We start from the raw sequence: 23,378 nt of genomic DNA, 5'->3' as shown, positions 1-23,378 counted from the left end.
TGACTTGGTACTAGTGTAGCTATTTCAGTGTTCAGGTGGCTGGTGACCTGGGCAGCTCCCAGGCAACTACCTTGTGCACTGTTAGTGTGTCTTCACTGCTAGCAGTAACAGATGAGAAGTCTAAAGGTGTCTCTGGTGCTCTTTGCTCCTGAGAACATGTAGCCCTCCATGGCTGCTACAGATACAGCTCTTCTCCTAGCCATGCACATGGCTGATCCACTCCACACAAAAACAGACATTTGAAACACAGGCATGGTACTCCTCAACACTGTGTGTCACAACACAAATTAAACTGAACACAAATTAAGCTGAAGTCCCTCTTAAAAATCAATCAGCTTCTTAAATATGTAAAATTTTAGTATTACACACTTTGCAGAAAAGCAGAATCAAGTAGTTTCAGTGGATGAAACAGTAGTTATCCTTCAAATGCTTGTTTTTACTTTTATACATAAGTGTTATATTAAGGTAATTAAATATCTATGAATTATTATCATCTATAAGATGCTGTTGTCAGAGACATAATAAAAAGGTCAAAAAAATCCTATGTATACAGGCTAAAACACTAGACATTGTCATTCTATAGCAGGTAGCCAAATAGCCTAAAAATCTAAGATTTGGGGCACAGGTTTTGCTTTGCCTTCAGAGACTGCCTTACCATTTCTAGGAGAGAAATATTAAGGGGTCAGACTATTTTTTGTTTGTTTTGGTTTGGCTTTTATTCTGCTTTACAGAGGGTAAGTAACTGCAATACAAGACTCCTCCTCAAAGCAAACGGAACAACATGTCACCCACTCTTCATTGCCTGAAGTCATATCGTATCATAAATTATTAAGCATTTTCCTCATCATTTGTCAGATATTCATAAACAACTGCACATAACAATTTCTCCCCAGTTCTCCTAACACAGTTTTATTCTTCTGAGAACTGGAAAGGGACGGAAGTACCTTCTGCCTTCAGCAGTGCCTTCAGAAGCATGATGAAAAGCAACAGATGGGTAAACTCTTCTGAGTACTGTTCTAGAGAACCATTAACTATCAGCCAACAAATCTCAAAGACAATGTCTTTTCTCTATGGAAAGAGAAGTTGAAATGAGGTAGCTTAATGCTAAAAAAAGATGGACTATTTTATACCCATTGAAAACAAAGGCAGCTGTTGTACAGTAATAATAGGCATCAGAGAGCAAAGGATGCTTTAGGTAGTGAAGACAACTGGAGAAGTCAAAGCTGGGGGGGTCTCAATTAAGAATTTTGTTAAAAAATAACAGAAGATAGCTCAAGTACCGCTAGGCATATTCCTTAGGTTTTGATACTGCCAATATCTGTATTGCTTTTTCTTAAGAGGATTTTCAGCATCCTCTTAAATTAAACAGCTGCTTCTATAAAGAAATTCCCTTAATTAAGACCCGTTGTCAGTGGCTATAGTTCAACCTTGTTTAGACAGTGAATGAGCTGTCAAAAATTTCACATCCTGAATCCAAGATCAATGGTCCTGCTCCTCCCCATGGCTTCACAGAGAACTACATAAAAGTAAAGATCATCACTAATTAAACAGACTAGTGTTATTAATATTAGTGCTACCATCAAGAAGTGCCTCTGTAACAATAAAAGCTAAATCTAATTCACAAATCCCACTCCATTTAAAGTAATAAACAAAAATCTTGGCTTACTGCAGAGAATAAAGATCAAAAGATTACAGTTGTAATTAAAACAAAATACTAAAAATAAATACAAATTTAAAAAAAAAAACTTTTGGTTCCTGAAAGTCTGGAAAACACTGGAAGAACTGCATACAGGAGAACAAATTTCACACTGGTCCTTAATACTGCTGCTTTCTCTCATTTGCCTCCCTCCCAGCCTCTTCCCAGATCTTAACAGGCTTCAGGACATTAGCAGAAGATGATGGAGCTACAATCATTGAGTAAGACAGCAATGAGCTGCAGGGCTCAGATTGTTTCTAGTGCTGTCAATTGCTGCAGTTTTCACAACAGCACAAAGCTGTGCAAAAGTGACAAGTTAAAAAATTAAAAGACAAGCCAGCACAACTACGTAACAAATTTAATAAGGGAAAGAGGCCTAGCAGATAGCCCAAGAGAACCACAAACACTGCCTGTAAAGGGCTGGGAGGCCCTTAGAGAGAGAGGCCTAAAAAGAAGATAGATAATGAAACAATTAGCATCAACTCAAGGCTTAAATCAAAACAAAAAACTCCTCCAAAATAATCTAACTCCTCACATTTCAGTTGTTTCAGTGATACCATGTCAAGAATTTTGACCATACATGGTAAATGAGTATGTAATATTTATCCACAGGAACCAAATTCTAAATTAATTTTAATGTCGAATTTTCCTCTTTGCTTTATTGTAGCTATGTACTTTGCTTTATTGTAGCTATGTACTTTGCTTTATTGTAGCTATGTATGTTATGGGATCTAGCTCTCAAAACAGCAATTTTACTTTATGAAAAGAGAGAATGATAACTCAAAATTGTTATAATCTAACTTAGCGTAACATTTACAAAACTGATTTAAATTTATTGTATGCAGAGGATCAACTAATAATCAGTAGGCCAAATTTATATGTAGTGTAAAGAAGTGTGATTCTACTGGCAGAGTTGACTAAAATGACACATCATTAAATTAAACCTATAGCAAAAGTAACATCTTACTATCATCTTCAGTTTTTAAAGGAAAACACAAATTTGCCAAAGGCCAAAATTTTGAATTATGTACAGAAGCTTCCATTCCATTAAAAACAGAAAAAGTCAAGCATTCAAATCAGTAAATGGCATTGTCAATGTTACATATTCTAAATTGGCTGTCATCGTTCACGTGCATTACAGAAGCCTTGGTGATGACCATATAAATATGTGTCAGAAATCTTTTGGTTTATTGACAATATCTTAACTGCAAGAAAGCTGTCTTCCTTTGAATGTAAAGCCACAAACTACTCTCTTCTTCCACATTCACGATGCAAAATGAATTATGCTAGCATCTGCTAGAAGAGACAATACATGATGATGCTCTTGAATACTGAATAACAACTTACACAAACAAGCAAAAAGAATTAAGCTGGCAATTGCTTACACATCTTGAGTGCTTGCCTGTGGAAGGTCTTGTTTTGCTTTGTGTTTGTTTGGGTTTTCTTTAATGACCAGAATAGTGTTTTAAAAAATCCCCAAAATAAAAATTCCATCATGCATATACATACACCTTGCCATTAGAAATCTATCATTAAATACACAGCAAAAGTAGTATGCTATTAATCCACATAAGGACAAATTGTGACAACTACAATTGTCACGACTGCTAACACTCTGTCAGTGAGTTTACATAACTATTTTAATATTCTAATATTACAATTTAATTGTTATTAATCGTTTTAATTGGTTCATTTTAATATTAACCAACTCCTGCTTTCTTCATCCTTTAACTGCTTGAAATTTCAAAGGCACACAAAAGTATTCAGAAAACCATTAGATGTGGTTTTGGCTTGTGTGGTGGCGGGGGTTTGGTATTGGGGGAAGGGCTGCAGGGGCAGCCTCTGTGAGAAGCTGCTAGAAGCTTCCCTGGGTCCAAGTTGGACCCACCTCTGGCCAAAGGCCGAGCCCATCAGCGACAGTGGTAGCGCCTCTGGGAGAACAGATTTAAGAAGGGGAACCTGCAGTGAGTAGGGGGTGTGGGATGTGAGAGGAACCCCTCTGCAGACACTGAGGTCAGTGAGGAAGGCGGGGGAGGAGGTGCGCCGGAGGAGCGGATGCCCCTGCAGCCTGCGGTGAGATGGCAGGCTGTCCCCCCCACAGCCCATGGAGGGGAGTGGGGGAGCAGATGCCTGCCTCCAGCCCGGGGAGGACCCCACACCAAACTAGGTGGGTGCCCCCGAAGATGGGTGTGACTCCATGGGAAAGCCCGCACTGGAGCAGTCTGTGCCTGAAGGACTGCAGCCTGCGGAAAGGACTTGCATTGGAGCAGTTAGTGGAGGACTGTCTCCTGTGGAAGGGACCCCATGGCGGAGCAGGGGAAGAGTGAGGAGTCCTTCCCCTGAGGAGGAAGGAGTGGCAGAGACAACTTGTGATGAACTGACCGCAATCCCCATTCCCCGTCCCCCTGCACCGCTGGTGGGGAGGATGTAGAGAAAATCAGGAGTGGAGCTGAGCCCAGGAAGGAGGGAGGGGTGGGGGGAAGGTGTTTTAAGATTTGGTTTTACTTCCTATTATCCTTGTTTTGATTGGTAGTAAATTGAATTGATTTTGTTTTTTCCCCTAGCTGAGTCTGGTTTTTGCCTGTGACCATAAGTGGTGAGTGATTCCTCCCTGTCCTTACCTTGACCCATGAACGGTTCTTTATATCTGTTCCACTTCATCCCACCCAGGGGGGTGACATGAGTGAGTGAGCAGCCTCGTGGTGCTTTGTTGCTGGCTGGGCTTAAACCACAACAGATGACATAGAAAGTTCTTCGAAAAAGTGATATACAAAGGGAGTACTTGCATACCAATATTCCTGATGAGAAAAGTAAGGGACATACTCTACAGACACCCTTCTTGTCACCTAGATATTTACATTCAGCCTCATATATTTACTACACCATAGAAACTACAGTAATTCATAAACACTAGCCACTGTTTTGACACCTAAGCTTGAAGAAGCTGACCACATTACACATAAATTAGCAGTAACTTTTCCAAGATTTTGGAAATGTTTCATTTAAGCTCCTAATAGTAGTCAGCAACAGGAAATATTTAAAATATTAGATTACCTCCTTCACCTTCCATACCACAGGGAGCTTTAAGTAGTTCCAAATTCATATAGGAGTACAGATATTGTTCACTCCAACAGAAGCAGAAGGAACAGGACAAAGAAAAGTTGTCTGTTTAATCCCTTTTAGCTAGGGAAACAAGCACTGGAAGAAGGCACTACTTCCCTCCCACTGCTTCAGTAGGAAACAGAAGAGAGGACAAGCTTTGTTTGAAAAACAGAAAAGGCTGACTCTTATTCAAAGCAGGAGTACTTTCTCTCTCTGAATACAACAGCAAAAACATCCACCTGTTTCCCCTCATGAGGCAGGTAAGGCCACTGCTCAGGCCTAAATCTTTACGTGTGCCTGTTCTGTGTTCAGCAGTTTGCAGCTTAAGGTCTTCCTGTGAGAGACATTTCATTCATGTCTTGAACACTCCGCATCAGATTATTCTTCCGTTCATTTGTCCCTCCATCCTTTGAACATACCTAATTCTGAGTTTAGGTGACAAACAAAGCAGTTCCAAAATTAAAGACAACTATAATTCATCTTGAAGATAGTTTTCTGGTTGTTATTATAAACATGACCATCACTTATATTACGTTTAGTTATACATGAAACAACAGACATGACTGATGTAGTGTACAGAGTGATTCTCTAACAAACACAAGTATTCACTTTAAGTCTTTTGGACTTTAATCTATGTGCTTCTAATATATCTTCTAAAAATGTAAGCAAGAACACAGGAAAGACTTCATAAGTCTTCTGTCCAGGTTATAAGAATACTCATCATTTAAATTACTGAGTGTAAAAGTGGAAAACTGCAGACGGTAGGAATGATTAAGAGAAGTAATGAGTTTTAAGACAGATCTTCTGAGCTGAATTATGCAGTATTTACCCTCCTCTCATTTTGATGTATAGGTACTCAGCCTGCATAATCTACATGGGTATATTCAACATGTCAGTTAACTGCTATCCAAACAGAAATCACTTTTTATCCCTCAAAAATTGCTTAAAAGGCAATACAGGTAAAACAGAACTATGTTGATCAATCTACATATGGTAATTTTCCTGAAACTTAACAGCAGTCCTGCTACTCAGAATCTCTGCTGGTTAACATTAGGAAAAGAGAAAGTGTCGTTATAGGTTTCTAAACCACTCTGTAAAAGGAAGAGCAGTTTCTTAAACACAATAACCATTTATTGAGAACAGACATTGCAAAGACCTAATAATAGTTTCAAAAAGTCAGTCTATGGGACAAAGCACAACACAGACCTCATCTGACCTACCAACATGTCAGTCTCTCCCCTTAGCCTGTCAAAGTGCAGCCCACCTCATCTGTATCTCCCCAAAACTGCTCTGACTGGATCAAACCACTGACACCAATCAAAATGGGGCAGTCTAAGTGACAGACTCGACCGGAAGACTTGCATTTCTCCACAAAAAAGCAAAGGCCTGGAAGTTACAGCCTGACTAAGGTTTATCCCTTTGGAAAAAACTTTACATTCCACTAATAGACCATTTAGGACACCTCAGCAAAAAAAACTTGAATAAATCCAAAGACAGTGAAGTATATCCAATTACTAAAATTAGATTGTTTTTTGCAAAAATACATGTCCTCAGAAACTGAGCACAAGAGAATTTAAGAAGAGAATTTTTTTGAGGAAGCAGTTTTGCCCACTTCAGACCATTTCACACACTTGTGTAATCCGCTTTACCAGGAAACACCTCCCCTCTGACCCATTGCTATTACAAGCTTTAGCCCCTCTTCATCAACCCAGTCCCATGCTTAAACGAGGGGTAAGCACCATTATACCGTCATTAAACCTTGATCTCTGAAAATCTGAATGGAAACAAATTGGGCTATATTTTCAGTAAAGTGGCAAAAACAATGCAGTAGAAATAAATACCTATTTGTTTTGGATTAGTTTGCATGTATGTCACCAGCAGACTAATTACTGTAACACAGAGCTCCTAGTAGGTTAATTTAGCCTGCTTTTCTAAGTGCAGTGGCAATCCATTCTGGAAAATGTAAATAGAAATGCACTGAAGTTCTAGAGGATGGTTTGCCTATGCCTACATCTAAATAGGCAAGTTACAGAAGTATGTTCCTAGAAAGGTTAGTAACTGCCATTATAGAACGTTATTGGACCTCCTTGTCACTGGTGCATTCAGTATGCTTTCAGATTTTTAGGTCCCAGTGAATATTCATCTACTGCCTTATACTTACTTTCAAGATATCTTTTTAATTAGAATGAGTATAATTATCTCACTTCATTAAAAAAATGCATCAGGGCATTATATAAAAGCTACAACTTACTCCACTGCATTGCTGTTTTCCCATCTTTAGTGATGTCCCATTGGAATACGGCATTTACTTCCTTTACCAATTTATTTCCAATCTCTTTTACACGACGACCAATTTCTTCAAACACAAGGTCACTCTGCAGCCCTGCAGTCTTAAAAAAAGAGAGTATGAAGAATTTAAAATTGAAACTCAGTTAAAGAAGTACTAAATATGTCTATTAGTTCAAGCACTGTGTCCAAGAAAGTCTCTACTGCAGAATTATTAAATGCAATTGAGATTTCTTCCACCACAAATAATCACTTCTAGCAACTGTCAGCATTATAGAGTACATTCAAGCAGAAAACGCTTCATGGACTCTTCCTTGAGAATTATTTCAAATCTTGCTTTTGCAGTTTTTGTCATTTATCACTACAATTTAAGATATATTTTATAATTAGGCCTCTAAGGGCTTCTAAATTGCCCTTTGTTCCCTCTGGAGGGTAACTATTGCCACTTTTTCCATGGCGAATGGCATGTTAGTTTTTAGAACACAAAAATATTTTTATGAGTACATTACTTAATCTTGACATGGAAGATGTTCAAAACATACTGCACTATGAACACAGTCAGAACTCCATTGTAGACACAATGTGTTTATCATTTAAGACTGGGATTTTCAACTTTTCCAAACGTGTTTTATTTTGCAAGCCTTTCACTGTCTGTCTTTAACAAATGTTTGTACTGGATAAAATGCTACACTTCAAGAAGCTGCTCCAGTGACATTTTTGATCTAACTGGAATCAGAGCAAAGAAGCTGTCATAGTTTTAGTTGTTCTGCTGCACCTACCTCTACACCAGAATGCAATACTCCTCACACTGCTCTCGTCACTCTCCGGTTAAGCCTAACATTTTCCACTATATAACAGACTTCTCAATGACATCTAAATTTGCCAATCTTCACTCACTCAGGCTAGTTTCCCCTGGTGGATGTCTGCCTGTGTCAGCAAACTTCTGCCAAAGCACCTTAATTTCTCATAGTAAGCTTAAAGAAAAAAAAACCTGTTCTGCCATATTAAAAAAGACAAACAAAATCTCTGTAATTATTTCACTGAAAGTTCTAATGCTTATACGTTTCAACTTCAAATACAGATTTGGCAACCGTTCAGAATGTCAGAGGACTAAACAAAACCAGCAAAAAGAAACAGGTTCCAGGAATGTATCACAAGCTTTATATGAATGTCACTATCTCAGTATTTCATAAACTTCAATGCATTAAAGTTTCATCCTTCGCAGGCAGGAATCAATGGGGAAAAAAAGATATAGTTTATTAAGGCAAAGCACTGTGCACCTGTGTCATTTAGACAACATTAAGATCCCAGGACATCCTCAGAATTGCATGTGTCATTCTGTCTTTTGTGGCAAGTCCAGTACCCAAGGCTTAATGCATGCTTGCAGAGGACTTTTTAAAATATATATAATATAAAGTGCATAGCATGTCTTAGGCCTAGTCACGTGCACAAACAGCTGTCAGAGCCTTCTTGCAAAATGATTCAATGACAAAACTGTTCTTTTCTATGAGTACACTATCTCATTTTCATTTGTTCTGTTCTTCAAACACCTTCCTGCCACTCTCCCCACATGTCTGAAAAAATTGAGAAACAAAGGTCACACACTTTTACAACTTATATTGAGTTTTATCTTCAACATGTACAAAATAAAAACCAAAATGCTCCTTTAACAGGTACAGCCCCAAATTATAGGGACTAATTTCAATCTTAATTATGCAAGTGCTCAAAACTTGTGGCCCTTACTGTTGCATGTCTCACTTGTTTTGTAACATACAGTGTGATGCTTATCCTAACAGTTCAATTGGCATCAAGAACTTCAAATTTCATCAGCCATCCTGTTTATCTTAAAATGTCTGTATTTTTCCCCTCAAATAGATAAATGAACCTCTGTACCTTAACGTGTGTGTTCACATCTCTGAACTCATATACTCATCTAAGTACTGCAAATAAGACTGGTAAGTGATCTAAGTATTTTTCCTGCATTTTTCACAGGAGTAAAGCCTAACTATGCTGCTTTGAAAGTTAAGACTTCTTCTGCTTCCTCCTACCTTCATAGCCTCCCAAGCAGAAGGCTTATCCAAGGCTGGTACTACATCCACATAGCCCCCTGCAATAGCAACTTCTCCAGTCTCTTTGACCTGTGGTGGGGAAAACAAATGCATTAAAAAGGTCATGTATTTGCAAAAAAGTCACAAAAGAAGAGCGACAAAGGAGTATTTCTTACATTTTAAAATCAGAGATGAAGAAAAGAGAAAACATAAAAGTTCCAGAGTAAAAAAAAACCATCCCATAAATGCATTGTAGTCTTGAGACAAGTTAGTATACTATGCTTTGCAAACAGCTCTTCAAACAAAATAATTATTTGCTTCTGGAGAAATTATACCAAAATATATTGCTGATTTCTGTCCACAAAATGGTAGAAAACCCTTATTTATCTGAAAATTTACCTCCAGTGTTATAAGTTACTGTTAATATTACTTCATAAATAGTTCTGAGAAATACATTATTCTAGAATGTTTTTCCTTGAGGTAGAGTTCATCTAGAGAGTTTTGCTATGTCCAGGTGCCTTACACTGCAACTTGTACTAGAAACAATTTTTTTAAGCATTATGAAACCAGAAAGATTATAAGAAGAAAGATGAAGAATACCTGAATTCCCTTCTGTTTAAATTTTTTGAAATAGTTAAGTCAGAGAAGAAAATGGGTTTCATTTTGGCATTGTCTATTTAAGGGGTCTGACAACCGTTCTGACTTATGGCAGCAAACAGAAGATGGCAAAATGATTCACTGACAATGCATATAGAGTTATACGGTTAATAACCAAAGCAGAGGAATATGCAGTATCACAACCTAGCTTACTGACAGGTGAAATTAATACAGAAAAACTACATAATAATGATTACTCAAATCATGCCTAACAGCTTGTCACCTGCTGCCACTGCACTTCAGACAATGCTGAAAATGGATTTAAACCAGCATATCAAAGTTATATGTCTACATTTAGTTTGATTTAACCAGAGTTTATTACAAGTACAAAGATGGCTTTACTTCGGACTAATCCAACATACAATAAGAAATGGAATTCTGCACAATTTGTAACTGTTGAAACAAGGTGGCTTTCTATAATCCTGTTAAATATTGTAGTTTCTCTCCAAAATAATTTACTCCACACTTGTGGAAAAAAAAAACCCTAGCAAAATCTCCTCAAACTCTACATATTACAATGACTAAACCAAGCATAATAACAAACCCAGCCTTTAAACACAACAAAACATCCCACTCTGCTTAAAAATTCCAAAGGGCTTGGAAGCGTATCATGAATTCTCTTAATTGATACTGGACATGCAAACCCTCAAAAGTAAATACCTGAAGTCTAGAAATTCAGTTAGGACTGAGTGGTAGTACCTTTTAAATATAGCTATGCAACCTCCAATACAGTAATCTCCAAAGCTCATTTGAGGCACCAAATTGTCTTGTTTACTACTAGTAACCAGACATGGGGAGTTGCTACATCATAGCCTCCATGTTATCATTCTGAAATTCTACAGCTGCTAACCCTTATCAGGTCTGCAAACAAAATTTACCTCCTTCAGTCAACATTTATTCCACAAAGCTGTACTCCTGTGGAAACAGCAGTCCAATGTCTTTATGATAACTCTCATTTGAGCCTCCCCAATCCTCCCTGCAGCTGTAACTATCCCTGCTGCTGTACTCACTAATCAACAGCTGGCTAGCTTTTTACAAAAATGGGGTTGCAAAACTTTGGCCAGTCAAAGCAATGTAAATTGCATCTGCATAAACCAATGCATATTGACAAATACCAGTAGCAAATCATAGTGTCATAGGATGCTGCAACAGAAGTGATGAGAATTTACTTTTTGCCTCTAGCTGGAGTATTCTACCCTTAGCTTCCAGTAAGTATCCTACCAAGTGTAGGAGAGGATTACAGGATACCCACACAAAATGCTAACAGCAATGACAAAGAAAATAAAATAATCCAAAAACTGCATTTATAAAAGTGTAAACTCTGTTTCATTGTAGTTACTATGTCCAACTGCTGTGAAACTTCTGTTTTTAAGTAAGTTGTTCTGTGTGGACTCAATTTAAGCTAAATTTCTAGTTTACCTGCATAAACTAACTGTCAAGAGCTGATTTAAGATAAACATATGTTAAAAAAGGATGCATACACAAGGTTATGATTAACTGCAGAAAACAAGTACAAACTATGCTGACCTGCGAATGACTGCTTTTTGCTCTTCTACATTGGACAAACTCAGAAAATGCAATACAATGAAAGGAGTTGTCCAATTATTTAATATAAGGAGTGTATTAAGTCCTATGAGTATAATGGTATTTTTACTGGAATTTTAGTGACACCATAAAATAAGTAAGAGTGCTTCATTCTATTCACTTAATTTCTTTACAAACCCTTCTTCAATGGTGTGCTTGATGAACCACTTTTTTTGCTTCCCCTTAAACCACCAGTCTTTTAACCAACACATCTTTCTCTAAAGCCCACAATGGTGAGTGTTTTCTGACCTTGGTCTGAAAATGGATTCTATTTTCTTCCTTCCACATTTCTGTTTGTAAAGTTTGGCCTGGAAAGACTGGTTTCACAAAGCGAACCTAAAAAGAAAAAAAAAAGTAGGGGTGTGAATGGGTCTGTCATACGTACATGCAAATCTCAAAAGCATAGGCTTTATAAAAATGAGAAAAAGCAAAGAGAAAAATCAGTCAACTGGCAACGCAGAAAGCCTAAATATTTAAGTAAACATACTAGATAGAGGCAATAATATACATGCAGCAATAAATAAAAGCAATTGTGGCACTTAAGACAGTGCAAAAGTCTTTTCCCACACTAAAGATTTGGTTTTGGCACTAAAACCAGAAAAATCAAGAAAATTAACTGCAAACAATGAACACACAGACCTTGATCGCCTTGAATCTGTTCACATCATTATTTGCAAACTGCTTCAAAACGTTTCTAGCAGCAAATCCAAAGGAGCATAGTCCATGAAGTATAGGCTTCTTAAATCCTATTTCAAAAAGAAATATTTTAGCATTTGTAGTATTAAGAGTTTGCATGTTGTTTCTACAAATATCTACATATTATTCATAGCATTTTTCCACAATAATGTCCTTAATCTGTTTTCTTTTTAACCGAATTTATGCCATGAAAAAAGTGTCTGTTACCACTTACTGTTTCCCCTTCTTTGAGGCAAAGGAAAGTGCTCACTGACAACTGGCACTCCAACACTGCCTATGCTATGTAATACAAGTAGAATTAGCCCCTGTCTGTAGAAGTGACTGTCCTGGTTTCAGCTGGGATAGAGTTACTTGTCTTCCTAGTAGCTGGTACGGTGCTATGTTTTGAGTTCAGTATGCAAAGAATGTTGATAACACTGATGTTTTCAGTTGTTGCTAAGTAGCGTTTAGTCTAAAGTCAAGAATTTTTCAGCTTCTCATGCCCAGTCAGAGAGAAAGCTGGAGGGCACAAGAAGCTGGCACAGGACACAGCCAGGGTACCTGACCCAAACTGGCCAACGGTGTATTCCATACCATGAGACATGGGTCCCACTGGGGAGTGGGAGTGGGGAATCGCCACTCGGGGACTGGTGGGGTGTTTGTTGGCGGGTGGTGAGCAATTGCCCTGTGCATCATTTGTACATTCCAATCCTTTTATTACTACTGTTGTCATTTTAATAGTGTTATCATTATTAGTTTCTTCTTTTCTGTTCTATTAAACTGTTCTTATCTCAACCCACAAGTTTTACTTCTTTTCCCCGATTTTCTCCCCTATCCCACTGTGGGGGGAGTGAGTGAATGGCTGGGTGGTGCTTAGTTGCTGGCTGGGATTAAACCATGACAGTGACAAAATGGAAAATAATGAGATTGACTGTTTTAGTATACATGCATAGGCACACCAGATACACAGTTACATGGAAGTATGCCCATCAAGGGTAAGAGGTTTTGTAATGATTAAAAAGTGGTGATACTAAGATTATTTGATGCTTCCCATTTTTAACTCCTAGTCGTGATTGCCAAAAGTCTTCAAATACAGTGCACACTTCAGGATTAACATTTATTTAGAAGTGGAAAAAACCTGAAAAGACTTCAGGCATTTTGAACACATCAAACAAAAAAGAGAAGAAAAAAAAATTTACACTGTGTTGTTTATACTGACATTTTTGGTCAGATTTCCTCACACTTCTATGCTTTGGAACAGGAGCTGAATCTTGCCAGAGGATAATCTTTGTATTAGCACTGACTCTTTTTCCAGTCCTGTCAAAGTCTGACAAAAAAACCCTTTGAAAACTGGCCTGAGATCTGCTAAATGGTTAAGGTTTAAAGATGCAACGGTTAAGTTTTAAAGATGCTGCTTGTACTGAGTATGTTCTGATCCCTTAACAGGTTGCTCTGACCTGACAGGGCACGTGAACACTAATTGATCACACTTGCAACAGACCATGGGTTCGAGACAGGTCTGTCCAGGTTTGGCTCTGAAACCAGTTGCTTTGCCTGGAACTCATCTGCCACTCTCACCTGCCAGAGTCTGTTTTACCTGAGCTCTGAACAACTCCTTAGCATGTACACAGCACGAAAAGTTGTCCCAAGGTACAACAGCTGGGACAAAAAAAAGCAAAAGCAAAAGCAAAAGCAAAACCAACCAAACAAAGAAGAGGAGACAGGAGAAAGTCTAGCTTGCAGAGAATCAGGAGATGTAGAAGAAGAAGAAATGACCTTCAAGACAGAGACAAAAAAGCCACTAGGACTCAATGCTGGGAAAGATGGAAATTCTGAGACATGACCCAAAGGGAAGACAAGACTAGCAGGAGTAAGGATGAGAAACAGAAATTTTGACTCATTAAGTTAGGAGAAGAGATGTGGCATGAGGACAGGCTAAAATTAACATGAATCTGTTTTCTTGCTGCAAGTATTCCACTCTGATCATTCTGCCATTTCTTTCCTGTAAAATATTTGAATATACACACTTTTAATAGCACTTTCTTTTTTGTATGCTTGTACAGAGTATTTCTGAAAGCAGAAAGATATGGTGCAGTCAATTTTAAAACAGATTACTGGCATTATTGTAACAATATCATTATTCAGTATCTCTCTTACACAATGTTATAGTGGCATTTAGCTCTTTAAAAGCTTAGCTCAATTCACCATACAAGAACCAAACCCAACACTATTTTCAGAAGTCAGAAACAGACAAATATATACAGTCATGTTCTCGCCAGTATTTTCTTTATAAAACTTATGCATACTCAAAGAAAAATCCATAAGGCAATCAAGTTACTTTTTATCTAGGCTAAAATGAAAACAAAATCAATGTCACTTTCACTTTCTAGTATCTTGGAAACACTCACAAGCTACAGGAATAAAGGCACAAGAATATAAACAGGTGTTTTCATGTAGCATATCTCCTCTGAAACATTACCCACAGGAAGGCTTAACAATAACCCTGGAACAACCGAGGCACATTACCCTAAATGCTTACTTCCAGTACACACTGGTGAGACCCAGTCAAAGAGAACATTTACAGGGATTAAGACAAGAAGGTGTGTGAATATGTGCAAAGAAAAAAGCTTTTGTATAACTAGAAGAAATACTTTTGGAATATCTCTACAGTAATTTTCTTCTTTGTTTGAACTTCCTTTTAGTATAGGTATTTGAGTGTGAGGCTGCCACAGTTTCAAAATCCAGTGCAGCAGTTTTCTGTTCAAAGAGACTACCTCACCTACAGAGTTAATTTCATTTTTCACTGTGTCTAAGTGCCAGTGCTCTTTGTGTGAGCAGGTAGAAGATTTCTACTCCTCTTCTTTTGTAAGGTTTTCATAGGATTACCATCATTATTTTAAACACTGGGGTTTCAATTATAAACATGTATTTTTCTCCTCCAGCTCCTTCAAGAGTAATTGGGTGATTCCCTTGAAATATTTATCCAAAATCATCAGCAGAACAAACAAACAGAATGGTTTAATAAACTGGGGAAATCTCTTTATGGACTCTGGTATTTGATTATCATTATTTATTAAGACAAAGTTACATAGAATTATACAAAACAGAGTTAACCAAACAATTAGTATGTATTTATGAAAGGAGACAATTTGTGCAAGTATGTTAAGTGTGATCTGAACAAGGAAGTATAGCTCTGCTCTATTTATCTTGGTAAGAACACCATACAATGAAACTCCTACATTAAAAAGAAGTCACTGGAAAACTACAGACCAATTATTACAGACCAGTATTTTCATGTAAACTTTATGATGATGGCATACATACTCAGGAAAATTTCTTAAGTAAACAAAATTGCTGTCTGCCTGGAATAATCACACCATACTAATAGCAAGGCCTGAAAAGAACTCAAAAAAATACCTTTAGGACAGAAATTTAAGAAAACAGACCCTTCTTTAGTAATTACATCTCTGCAAGAGTCAGTTAATGTAGCCTACGGTCTGTTGCTTTGGCATGTAGCATCACATAAATGAACAAGCTACCAGCAAGAGGTGCAGTTAGGCAATTTTATAGGAAAGAAATGCTAACCAACTCCCTCTCTCCCACCCTCCTGAGATTTGTTGGGATTGAGAAGACTACACAGTAGCACAAAAAATTCCACTGAGACCAACATAATCTCAAAATGATATAGATGAAAAGAATTATCTATCAAAGAATTTATGGAATTCCTTCTGAAGCTTTTGACAGTCATTTATTTCTGCTTATGAAACAGAGATTGTAAAGATGGGATAGAGGCAAAAAATAAACTCTAAAAGGAAAATAGCACTGGAGGCAGGTTTCCATCGTAGGTTAGGTCCAAGAATCATTCTGCATTCCTAGCTACAAGAAGCAATGCTTTTAAGTGTCACACAGAACTTTGAAGACATCTAATGGTGACTCTAAGAACGGCAACAAAAAAGCAATGTTTATTCCAGCTTGTTAAAAATGTACAGACTAAGTGCAAAAAAAATTAAAAGTACATTTACATCATCCTTCATCCAAATATTAATACAATGGCATCCCTCAGCTCACCTCCAAGAGCAGCAAAAGTGGGATCAACATGTAAAGGATTCCAATCCCCACTCAGCCGATATAAGGCAGCCTGCAGAAACAGAGAAAGAAAAATGGAAGGCTAGCTATGCTTGGCAGAAATGAGCAGGAGTCACTCAAAAACTTATGACAGATTAACAAACTTATCACAATCTATTTTACTAGTCCTTAGACAACAAACTCTACAATAAAGCAAGTAAAATAGAAATTAAATATTATTGTGCAGACAAACTGCCAAAGCTCCAGGGAAAGGAGCCAACAACTGTGTGTAGTGGTCTTGATACATAAAATAATAATACAACTGCTTAATGGGAAGAAAAAACAACATACTCTGCTGACATATAGATCCACCTTCACTAAAATTTGGCAGCAGTGAAATAATGCATTTTCTAGAATTTGTCCATAGGTTCTTTAGCTTGAAGTGTCATTTTAAAGAGTCTTCTCCCATGACAGATTCATCCACAATTTTTAAAAAAATTATGTGTGAAAACTTATTTTCAAAACACATACACACACTACCATGTTTTTTCAACATTTGAGTTATTTTACAGAGATCAGAAATATCCTTATCCTTCCCTTTTAAGAGTAACATGATTAACTTAATTGTGACACACTTCTCTTAGCAGCCTCATGGGTAGCTGGTCCCAATATTAAAAACAAACAAAACCCCAAAGTAAAAGGCCAAGCTTTCTAGAAGACTTTTGCTTCATGATGAATATTTTCTTTCACTAGTAAAACGTAGAGAAATACATATTTATTGTATTGTATACACTATGAATGTGAATAAACATGAGAAATTATGAAGAATATGGCTACTGTACTTCAGTTTTCTGTCTGTGTGGCCTTAGCATTTTCATTATCAAACCTTGTATTTGCTGTATGTGAACAGTGGCCAGCAGTCCATAACACCAGAGGTGTGACAAGCCAACCTGTGCATCTTTCTGGACTAAAAACTTATTCCCTGGTCATCAGATTCCAGTGAAATCCAGTGACCAAATGATTGTGGAGTACTCTCTCATACGACATTCCCAAAAGTACAGAGAAAATAAGTGTATCCTGTTAACCAACGGGTGTAAAGATTTCAAGAATTTAGTTGTTTTATATGATAGCATATACAAATTGAACATGAATTTAATTGAAAAGAGCTTTTAAATTGAAAACAAATTTTATTTTAATTGAGCACATTATTGGCCTTTGGAACTCCTTATTGCTAAACATTTTCTCCCAGGGTTTTGGACTGGGATTGTAAAAAGTGGTATGTGTTTATCCAAATGAGGGTAAACTGCACTAAGTTCTGTCTGGAGGAAAGAAGTGAACAGATTTCTCAAAGGGAAGGGAAGGGAAAAAAAAAAAGAAAGATTCCCAAAAATAATTATTTTCTGACATATGTCTAACACCATTTCTTTTATCAATTCTGAAGCAAAGGACAGTGAACTAAAGAGGTTCTGAATTCATATTATCATTTTAATCCATAATCCATTTGTTTTATTCTTAATGTTAATATTCAGGTCCATTTCCTAAGTATATACAGCTTTCACACTCTAATTCTCCTTTCTTTGTTCTGGTAGCCCTCAATCAACACAGCAAGTGTCTCAGTTACAGTGGAATGTAGAAGAGCTGGTCACTGCTCTTCTCTGTGAGCATTGGATAAGCACATTAAAAAGGGCAAGAAGAAAATCCTAAACTGCACCAGAGTTAAGCATGCAATCTTAGAAAGACAAGTACTCAGCTAATACTTCTCCATGGCTGCTTACATTGTTGTTTACTCTTTTTGAAACACTTTTCCTTTTGAAAACAAAGATGTATCAGTAAGATGGCATCACTGGATCTGAAATTTCTAACTGTAATTCTACTTTTGCCCAAAACATATATTTATAACTTTTTTTGTAATTATCTTCGAATCGATCCTATGAATTCTTAGGAAAATAGTAAAGACTGGTAAATAGTAAGGTTACTAAGACTACAGTTCAGAGGGGTCTGAGTTTGACCTCCCAAAAGGGACAAAGGAGAAGGCAAATACTATGCTGAAGGAACAGATAACCTTAAATTAATCTTATAGCATCACCAAGAAGTAGAAATAGCTAAGATATCTCACCTGGTGAGAACAATAAAGTCAAGATCTCCTGAAGGCAGTATCCTCCAGTGCCAGGACTCTTCAGCAAGCAATCTATGAGCCAAATCAAGTTCAAAAGAGCACGCCAAATGGACTGCAAATAATCCCACACCACAGAGGCCATTCGATAGGGGGCACCCAAGGAGTGTGTGGTGAAACACACCACACAAGTGCTGGCTGAGTGTGGAACAGGGAAGCAAACTGAAGTAATGCAAATATTTACACTCTACTACACCACTAACGCAGCTGAAGTAAAGTCATGAAGACTTCATGACTTCATGAAGAGAAAGCTGGAAATGGGCTAATTATTACGATCCATGGAGAGCACCTGCTTCCTTCATTTACTGTTCTCTTTTATCTCAGTTCTCACACAAATAGAAGGAAAATGGGGAACTAAGAGTGCCACCACACTCCCACTTGCACACATAAAAAACCCCACAGCAGCAGGGGTTCAGAGAACATGCATATGCTGCTCTTCTGACTTGCTGTGTCTTCATTTGCCCCCACTCTTCCTCTGAGTAGTTGTTAAAACTGTGTTTTCACTGTCCAAAGGTAGAGATGAGCAGCCGTGATGTACCACTAGCTTCTTTGCTAAAAGCTGCCTAAGGCCTTAATGCTACCAATATCAAAGTTATAACACTATGAAAGAGACTTTTCATGAGGAACAGACCCTTAGTTCCTTTTTTTTAAAAAAAATGAAAACCTGACAATTCAAACATTTGCTCTTGACAGAATTCTACAGAGTATCACCGTTCATTACTGAAGTTTTCTTTCAAAAGTCTAAAGTCTAACAGCGAATCTCTACTCTTGAGAACCAGAAAATAAAAATTACCAGATGTGAAATAATTAAATTAAATAGTTAAATAACTTTTTAACTACATTAAAATTTTAAGGTCTCACTTTCATTCTTCCATTAATTTGAATTTTTACAAAAGCTGTCAGGAGGCTATTTTACGAAGAAGCTGTTGTAATACATTTTAATTCAAACTAAGTAACATTTAGTTGTAGTACTGGAAAATTTATTTATGTATGATAAAAAAAAGACAAATTTCTGTTTTAAGCTCAAATCTCAACTTAAATCTAGCAATGCAGGTGTTGCTTACTAAAGATGTAAAAAGAACTAGCCATTTATTTGAGGTGATAATAAACACTATTTGGGAGACAATACTTCTACCAATTGCTTTTAAAAATTACTGCAGTAAAAAATACTTGTCCTTCACTAACAAAATAAATGTAACATTTAGGAAATAATTAGGCTCAGAGAATTAAATGTGATCTATGTATTTAACTAGAAGTCTGATACATGAATATGGGAGACAATGCTTGTCTTTTTGTACTTTCAACAACTAGAGTGGCACTGGTCACAGCTAGAAAACATGTAGGCTGAACTGAATAAAACAGTTGCCCAGCAGGTTATTTCAGATTCAGTGCAGCCAAGTCAGATCTGCCAACAAACTTCTTTTCATTTACCACAGTCTTTGGTATTACTTCATTATATAAATTAGATTCCACATGAGAACAGAATTGTTTTAAAGTCTTGTTGGCTCTACTTTCTATATTCCTTGAATAATGACATTTCCTGAAGTTTTGAGTGATAGCATTAAAAAAAAAAAAAAAAAAAAAAAAAGGTGCATCCTTGGAGGATGACAACAGTCGATTGATGTGGGGCATTAGATTGAAGTCAGTCATAATATGGTTAGATTGTTCTCCAATTAATAACACAAACTGTCAAGTCTTGTTTCCTAACAATTTAGGAGTTCTGCCAGACCACAAAAGAAAAGGCGATATCCAACCTGTCTGTGCCAATTTTTCAATCTTGCCTGCAGACTGCAATAAAGGTCAGTGGTAAAGCTAATGAAAAAGGAAGCCAACTATCCATATATTTTCCTTTCTAACTGGGGAGAAAAAGAGCACTTCCCAAAAGCTTATTTTACAAAGTATTTGTATATGTATACATGTACATATGTGTGTGTACATGTATGTACGTATACTTTACCTAACAGCTTAAGTACAAGCAAGCAGTCAAGTAATCTCATGAAGAAAAAATAGCCACAAATCTCTTCTACACATTTCAGTGAGCTCTGACTTACATTAAGAACAATGAATGTTTCCAGTTAAACTGGCAGTGCTGATGCTTCAAGGGCTCAAATATAGCACAGCACTTAAGTAATTCACTGTATTTAAAATTAAGCAGCAACTCTGAGATCCCCATTTGCCATATCTTCATTTTTAACTAATTACCTCTGTAAGGCTAAGGAGAGATATTGGGAAGGAGCAATTGGTAGAAACCAACACACAGAAAGATAAAAAGGGTTTATTTGTTCCTCCAGATAACAATTTTTCTCAAAGTAGGCTTACATGGAAGATAAACAAAAGAGTTTAAGTTGATCATAATAGTTTCCAATGCCTAAATATATTTTGTGGAAACCTGGATCATACATGATTCTATTTTTTAACAAGACTGTAGTTAACAGAAGTGTACAGTTTCCTGGACTACCTTATATTTGCAATTATATGTTCTTAATGGTCCGGACTATCCAAACACTACCTATTCCCTAAATACCTTTGACTCCCTCAAGAATAAGAACTACTAAAATGTCCAATTAAGATACCTTCACATACACAGCTATAAACAGGAATACATATAATAGGTATAAAACAGCACCACATCTTTTCTCCTTCCCCATCCTACATTATTCATGCCTTTACTGTTTATCCCTACCACATATTTTTCAAATTTAAAATCAACTTATATATTCTGGCACAGGCTTCACAGAACATTAGCCATTTTCCAGTAGCATGGCAAATCTACAAGAAGCCTTTCGTTTAACAGTGCCTCTCTTAATCAAAAAGAACAAACCATTTTGGTCTGGGGACCTTCAAATGGAATAACAATTTTTATATCCTTTACTAAGACATGCATAGATAAAGGGAGGAAACAAGACAAAGAGCATCTTGTTTAAACAAAATGACTGCCAGGCTAGTACCTTTTCTTCTTTAATTGTTTTGCCACACAAAATTCTAGTATAATCCAGGCCCTCAACTATTTTTTAAAATTGCCATGACTAGAAAATCATATTCTGATCTTCCCAACAGGAATAAACCGTGAGGGGGTTGTGGGTGGGGGTGGGCACTGGGGGACTGTGTGTGTGTGTATAAATCTTGAAATTAGCATCATAACATGAAACAAACTTTTAAAGTAATTACTATTACAAATGCTCACTCACTATACAATTTCAAGGGTTCTCAGAGTATCATCTGCATACTAAAATCTCCAGACAAATTAGGAAAACATCAAATCCTTCCAATAGCTTCATCCCTTTGTTTTGCTTGTATCACCCTTTGTTGTTAAGCACTTTTTTTCTGGCATGCTCACCATATCTGTGAACCTACTGCAGCACTTCATTTTCTCTACCATGAAACAAATTACTTAAGCTACAAACAGAAAAAAAAATAAATCACCTGAGGCTCTCAGGAGGCTCTCTAGTACTTTCTCTGAAGTTAATTTAAATTTACGTTTCAGGCAACGCTGTACTACAATCTTTACAAAGCAGGACATAAAAAAAAAAAATGTCCTGTAACCATATTTTCTCCATCCATGCACATGTTTTCATCCCCTTCTCTCTCACATGACTTTATTGCACTCATTCAAAAAATGACCTTAACTCAAAACAATCACCTTCCTATAACTTTTTTCTTCTAATCTGTTCAAAATAAGCATAAAATCTCTCCAAAGAAGCAAACATAAGGTGGAAAAAAAACCTTTTTTTTCCCATATAATGTTAATGATTACTTATTCTATCTATGCATGTGTTCTCTATACACAAATATTTACATATGCTTAAAATGAAAACCAAATGAAATCTGTGTAGAATAAAAGATGACTTTCCAGAGGTAAGTATTGACATCCCAATTACATAGAAGCTTGTAAAGGTCTTATCACACCATCCTCAAAGAAAGCACTGACTTATAGGACTGAACCTGTTGACAACAGGCAGAATATATTTTACACTAGGTTTTAGTTTAATAATTCATTAGGCTGTTAAATGCTTCCCATGCACCTCTTTCCTTCCAAGATGTCTTAATAAGTTTTTACAGCAAAGTCCGCTATTTTACAACAAACTAGATCTAAGCATAATGGTCTTCACAACTGTTTCTTGCTACATTAAGAACCACAATTTTAGCTCAACTTGACACAGTGAAAAACTAAACTTGCATACCTAGACAGCAGCAGTAGGAGCAAGAGCACTGCAGGACTGAGAATGACTCAGGAAGGGAAAGACACTCCTGCAGTCTGCTGATGACACTACTCAAAACACAGCAGGTACCAATTATTTTCTCTTTCTTTCAGCGAAAATGTAAAAGGACTGTATTTTAGAAAAAACTCAAACCACTAAAAAGCGGCAATTTCTTCACCCCCTGTCAGTCAATGCTTGATCTATACCTGGAACAGAAGGCTTTACATAGCTTGTATATTTTAAATCCTACCAGACTAATCTAGGTATGAATTTACTGAATCTCTCTAAAAATCTCTGAATGAGTAAAGAATCATTATATTCCCTACATTGGCTTTATTTTTAATGCTGCTTACTGTATCATGTTCTCAAAAATCACCATCAGATGCTATACACCACTCCTTTAAACACTCTCTGTACAATTAAAATGCCTCAAACATTTATAAACATCCTTACTTTACAGACTGGAAACTGTAAGACAGCAAAAAAGGTCATAATTGTCAGCAGCACAAACCAATTCCAGCTCTGCAATTTAACATTGGAAGGCCTAATTCTTCAAAGCACATCACATTTTCAAAGTACACTGTACAAGTTCAGAACAGAGCTCCTATGAATTTCAGTTTCAGCCTGTGATGCTCAGACACCATCCTGCTAGTCTGACTCCCAGATTTCATCATCCCATCCTCTCCTATGAGCCATTGATTAAGGAGCACCCATGTCTGTGTACTTTGGGATATCCAGGTAACAGTTGCCCACAGATCATAAGAATTTTATGGACAAAGCAAGAAAAATCCATTGTCGAAGAACTGCAGCTCCAACCAGTCACTAACCATGAGATCATTTTCCTCATTCTCGGAACACAACTTCTTGCAACAAGTAACATTGGAGAGCTGACT

The 23,378-nt window shown here is 36.9% G+C and overlaps 1 protein-coding gene across 1 annotated transcript in view; it reads right to left on the bottom strand.

Moving 5' to 3' along the window:
- HSD17B4 (hydroxysteroid 17-beta dehydrogenase 4) overlaps positions 1-23,378 on the bottom strand; it is a 67,257-nt gene that overhangs the window by 5,751 nt on the left and 38,128 nt on the right. Inside the window, exons 18-22 of the mRNA XM_049796284.1 lie at positions 16,117-16,186; positions 12,013-12,119; positions 11,623-11,709; positions 9,133-9,222; positions 7,050-7,188 (exon numbers count right to left, since the gene is read on the bottom strand). Of these exons, the coding sequence (XP_049652241.1) occupies positions 7,050-7,188; positions 9,133-9,222; positions 11,623-11,709; positions 12,013-12,119; positions 16,117-16,186 (493 nt within the window). The remainder of the gene's footprint in view (positions 1-7,049; positions 7,189-9,132; positions 9,223-11,622; positions 11,710-12,012; positions 12,120-16,116; positions 16,187-23,378) is intronic.

The sequence above is a fragment of the Accipiter gentilis genome, chromosome Z (assembly GCF_929443795.1).
Source record: "Accipiter gentilis chromosome Z, bAccGen1.1, whole genome shotgun sequence".
Classification (NCBI taxonomy): Eukaryota; Metazoa; Chordata; class Aves; order Accipitriformes; family Accipitridae; genus Astur; species Astur gentilis.
This window is presented reverse-complemented; position numbering and strand designations above follow the sequence as displayed.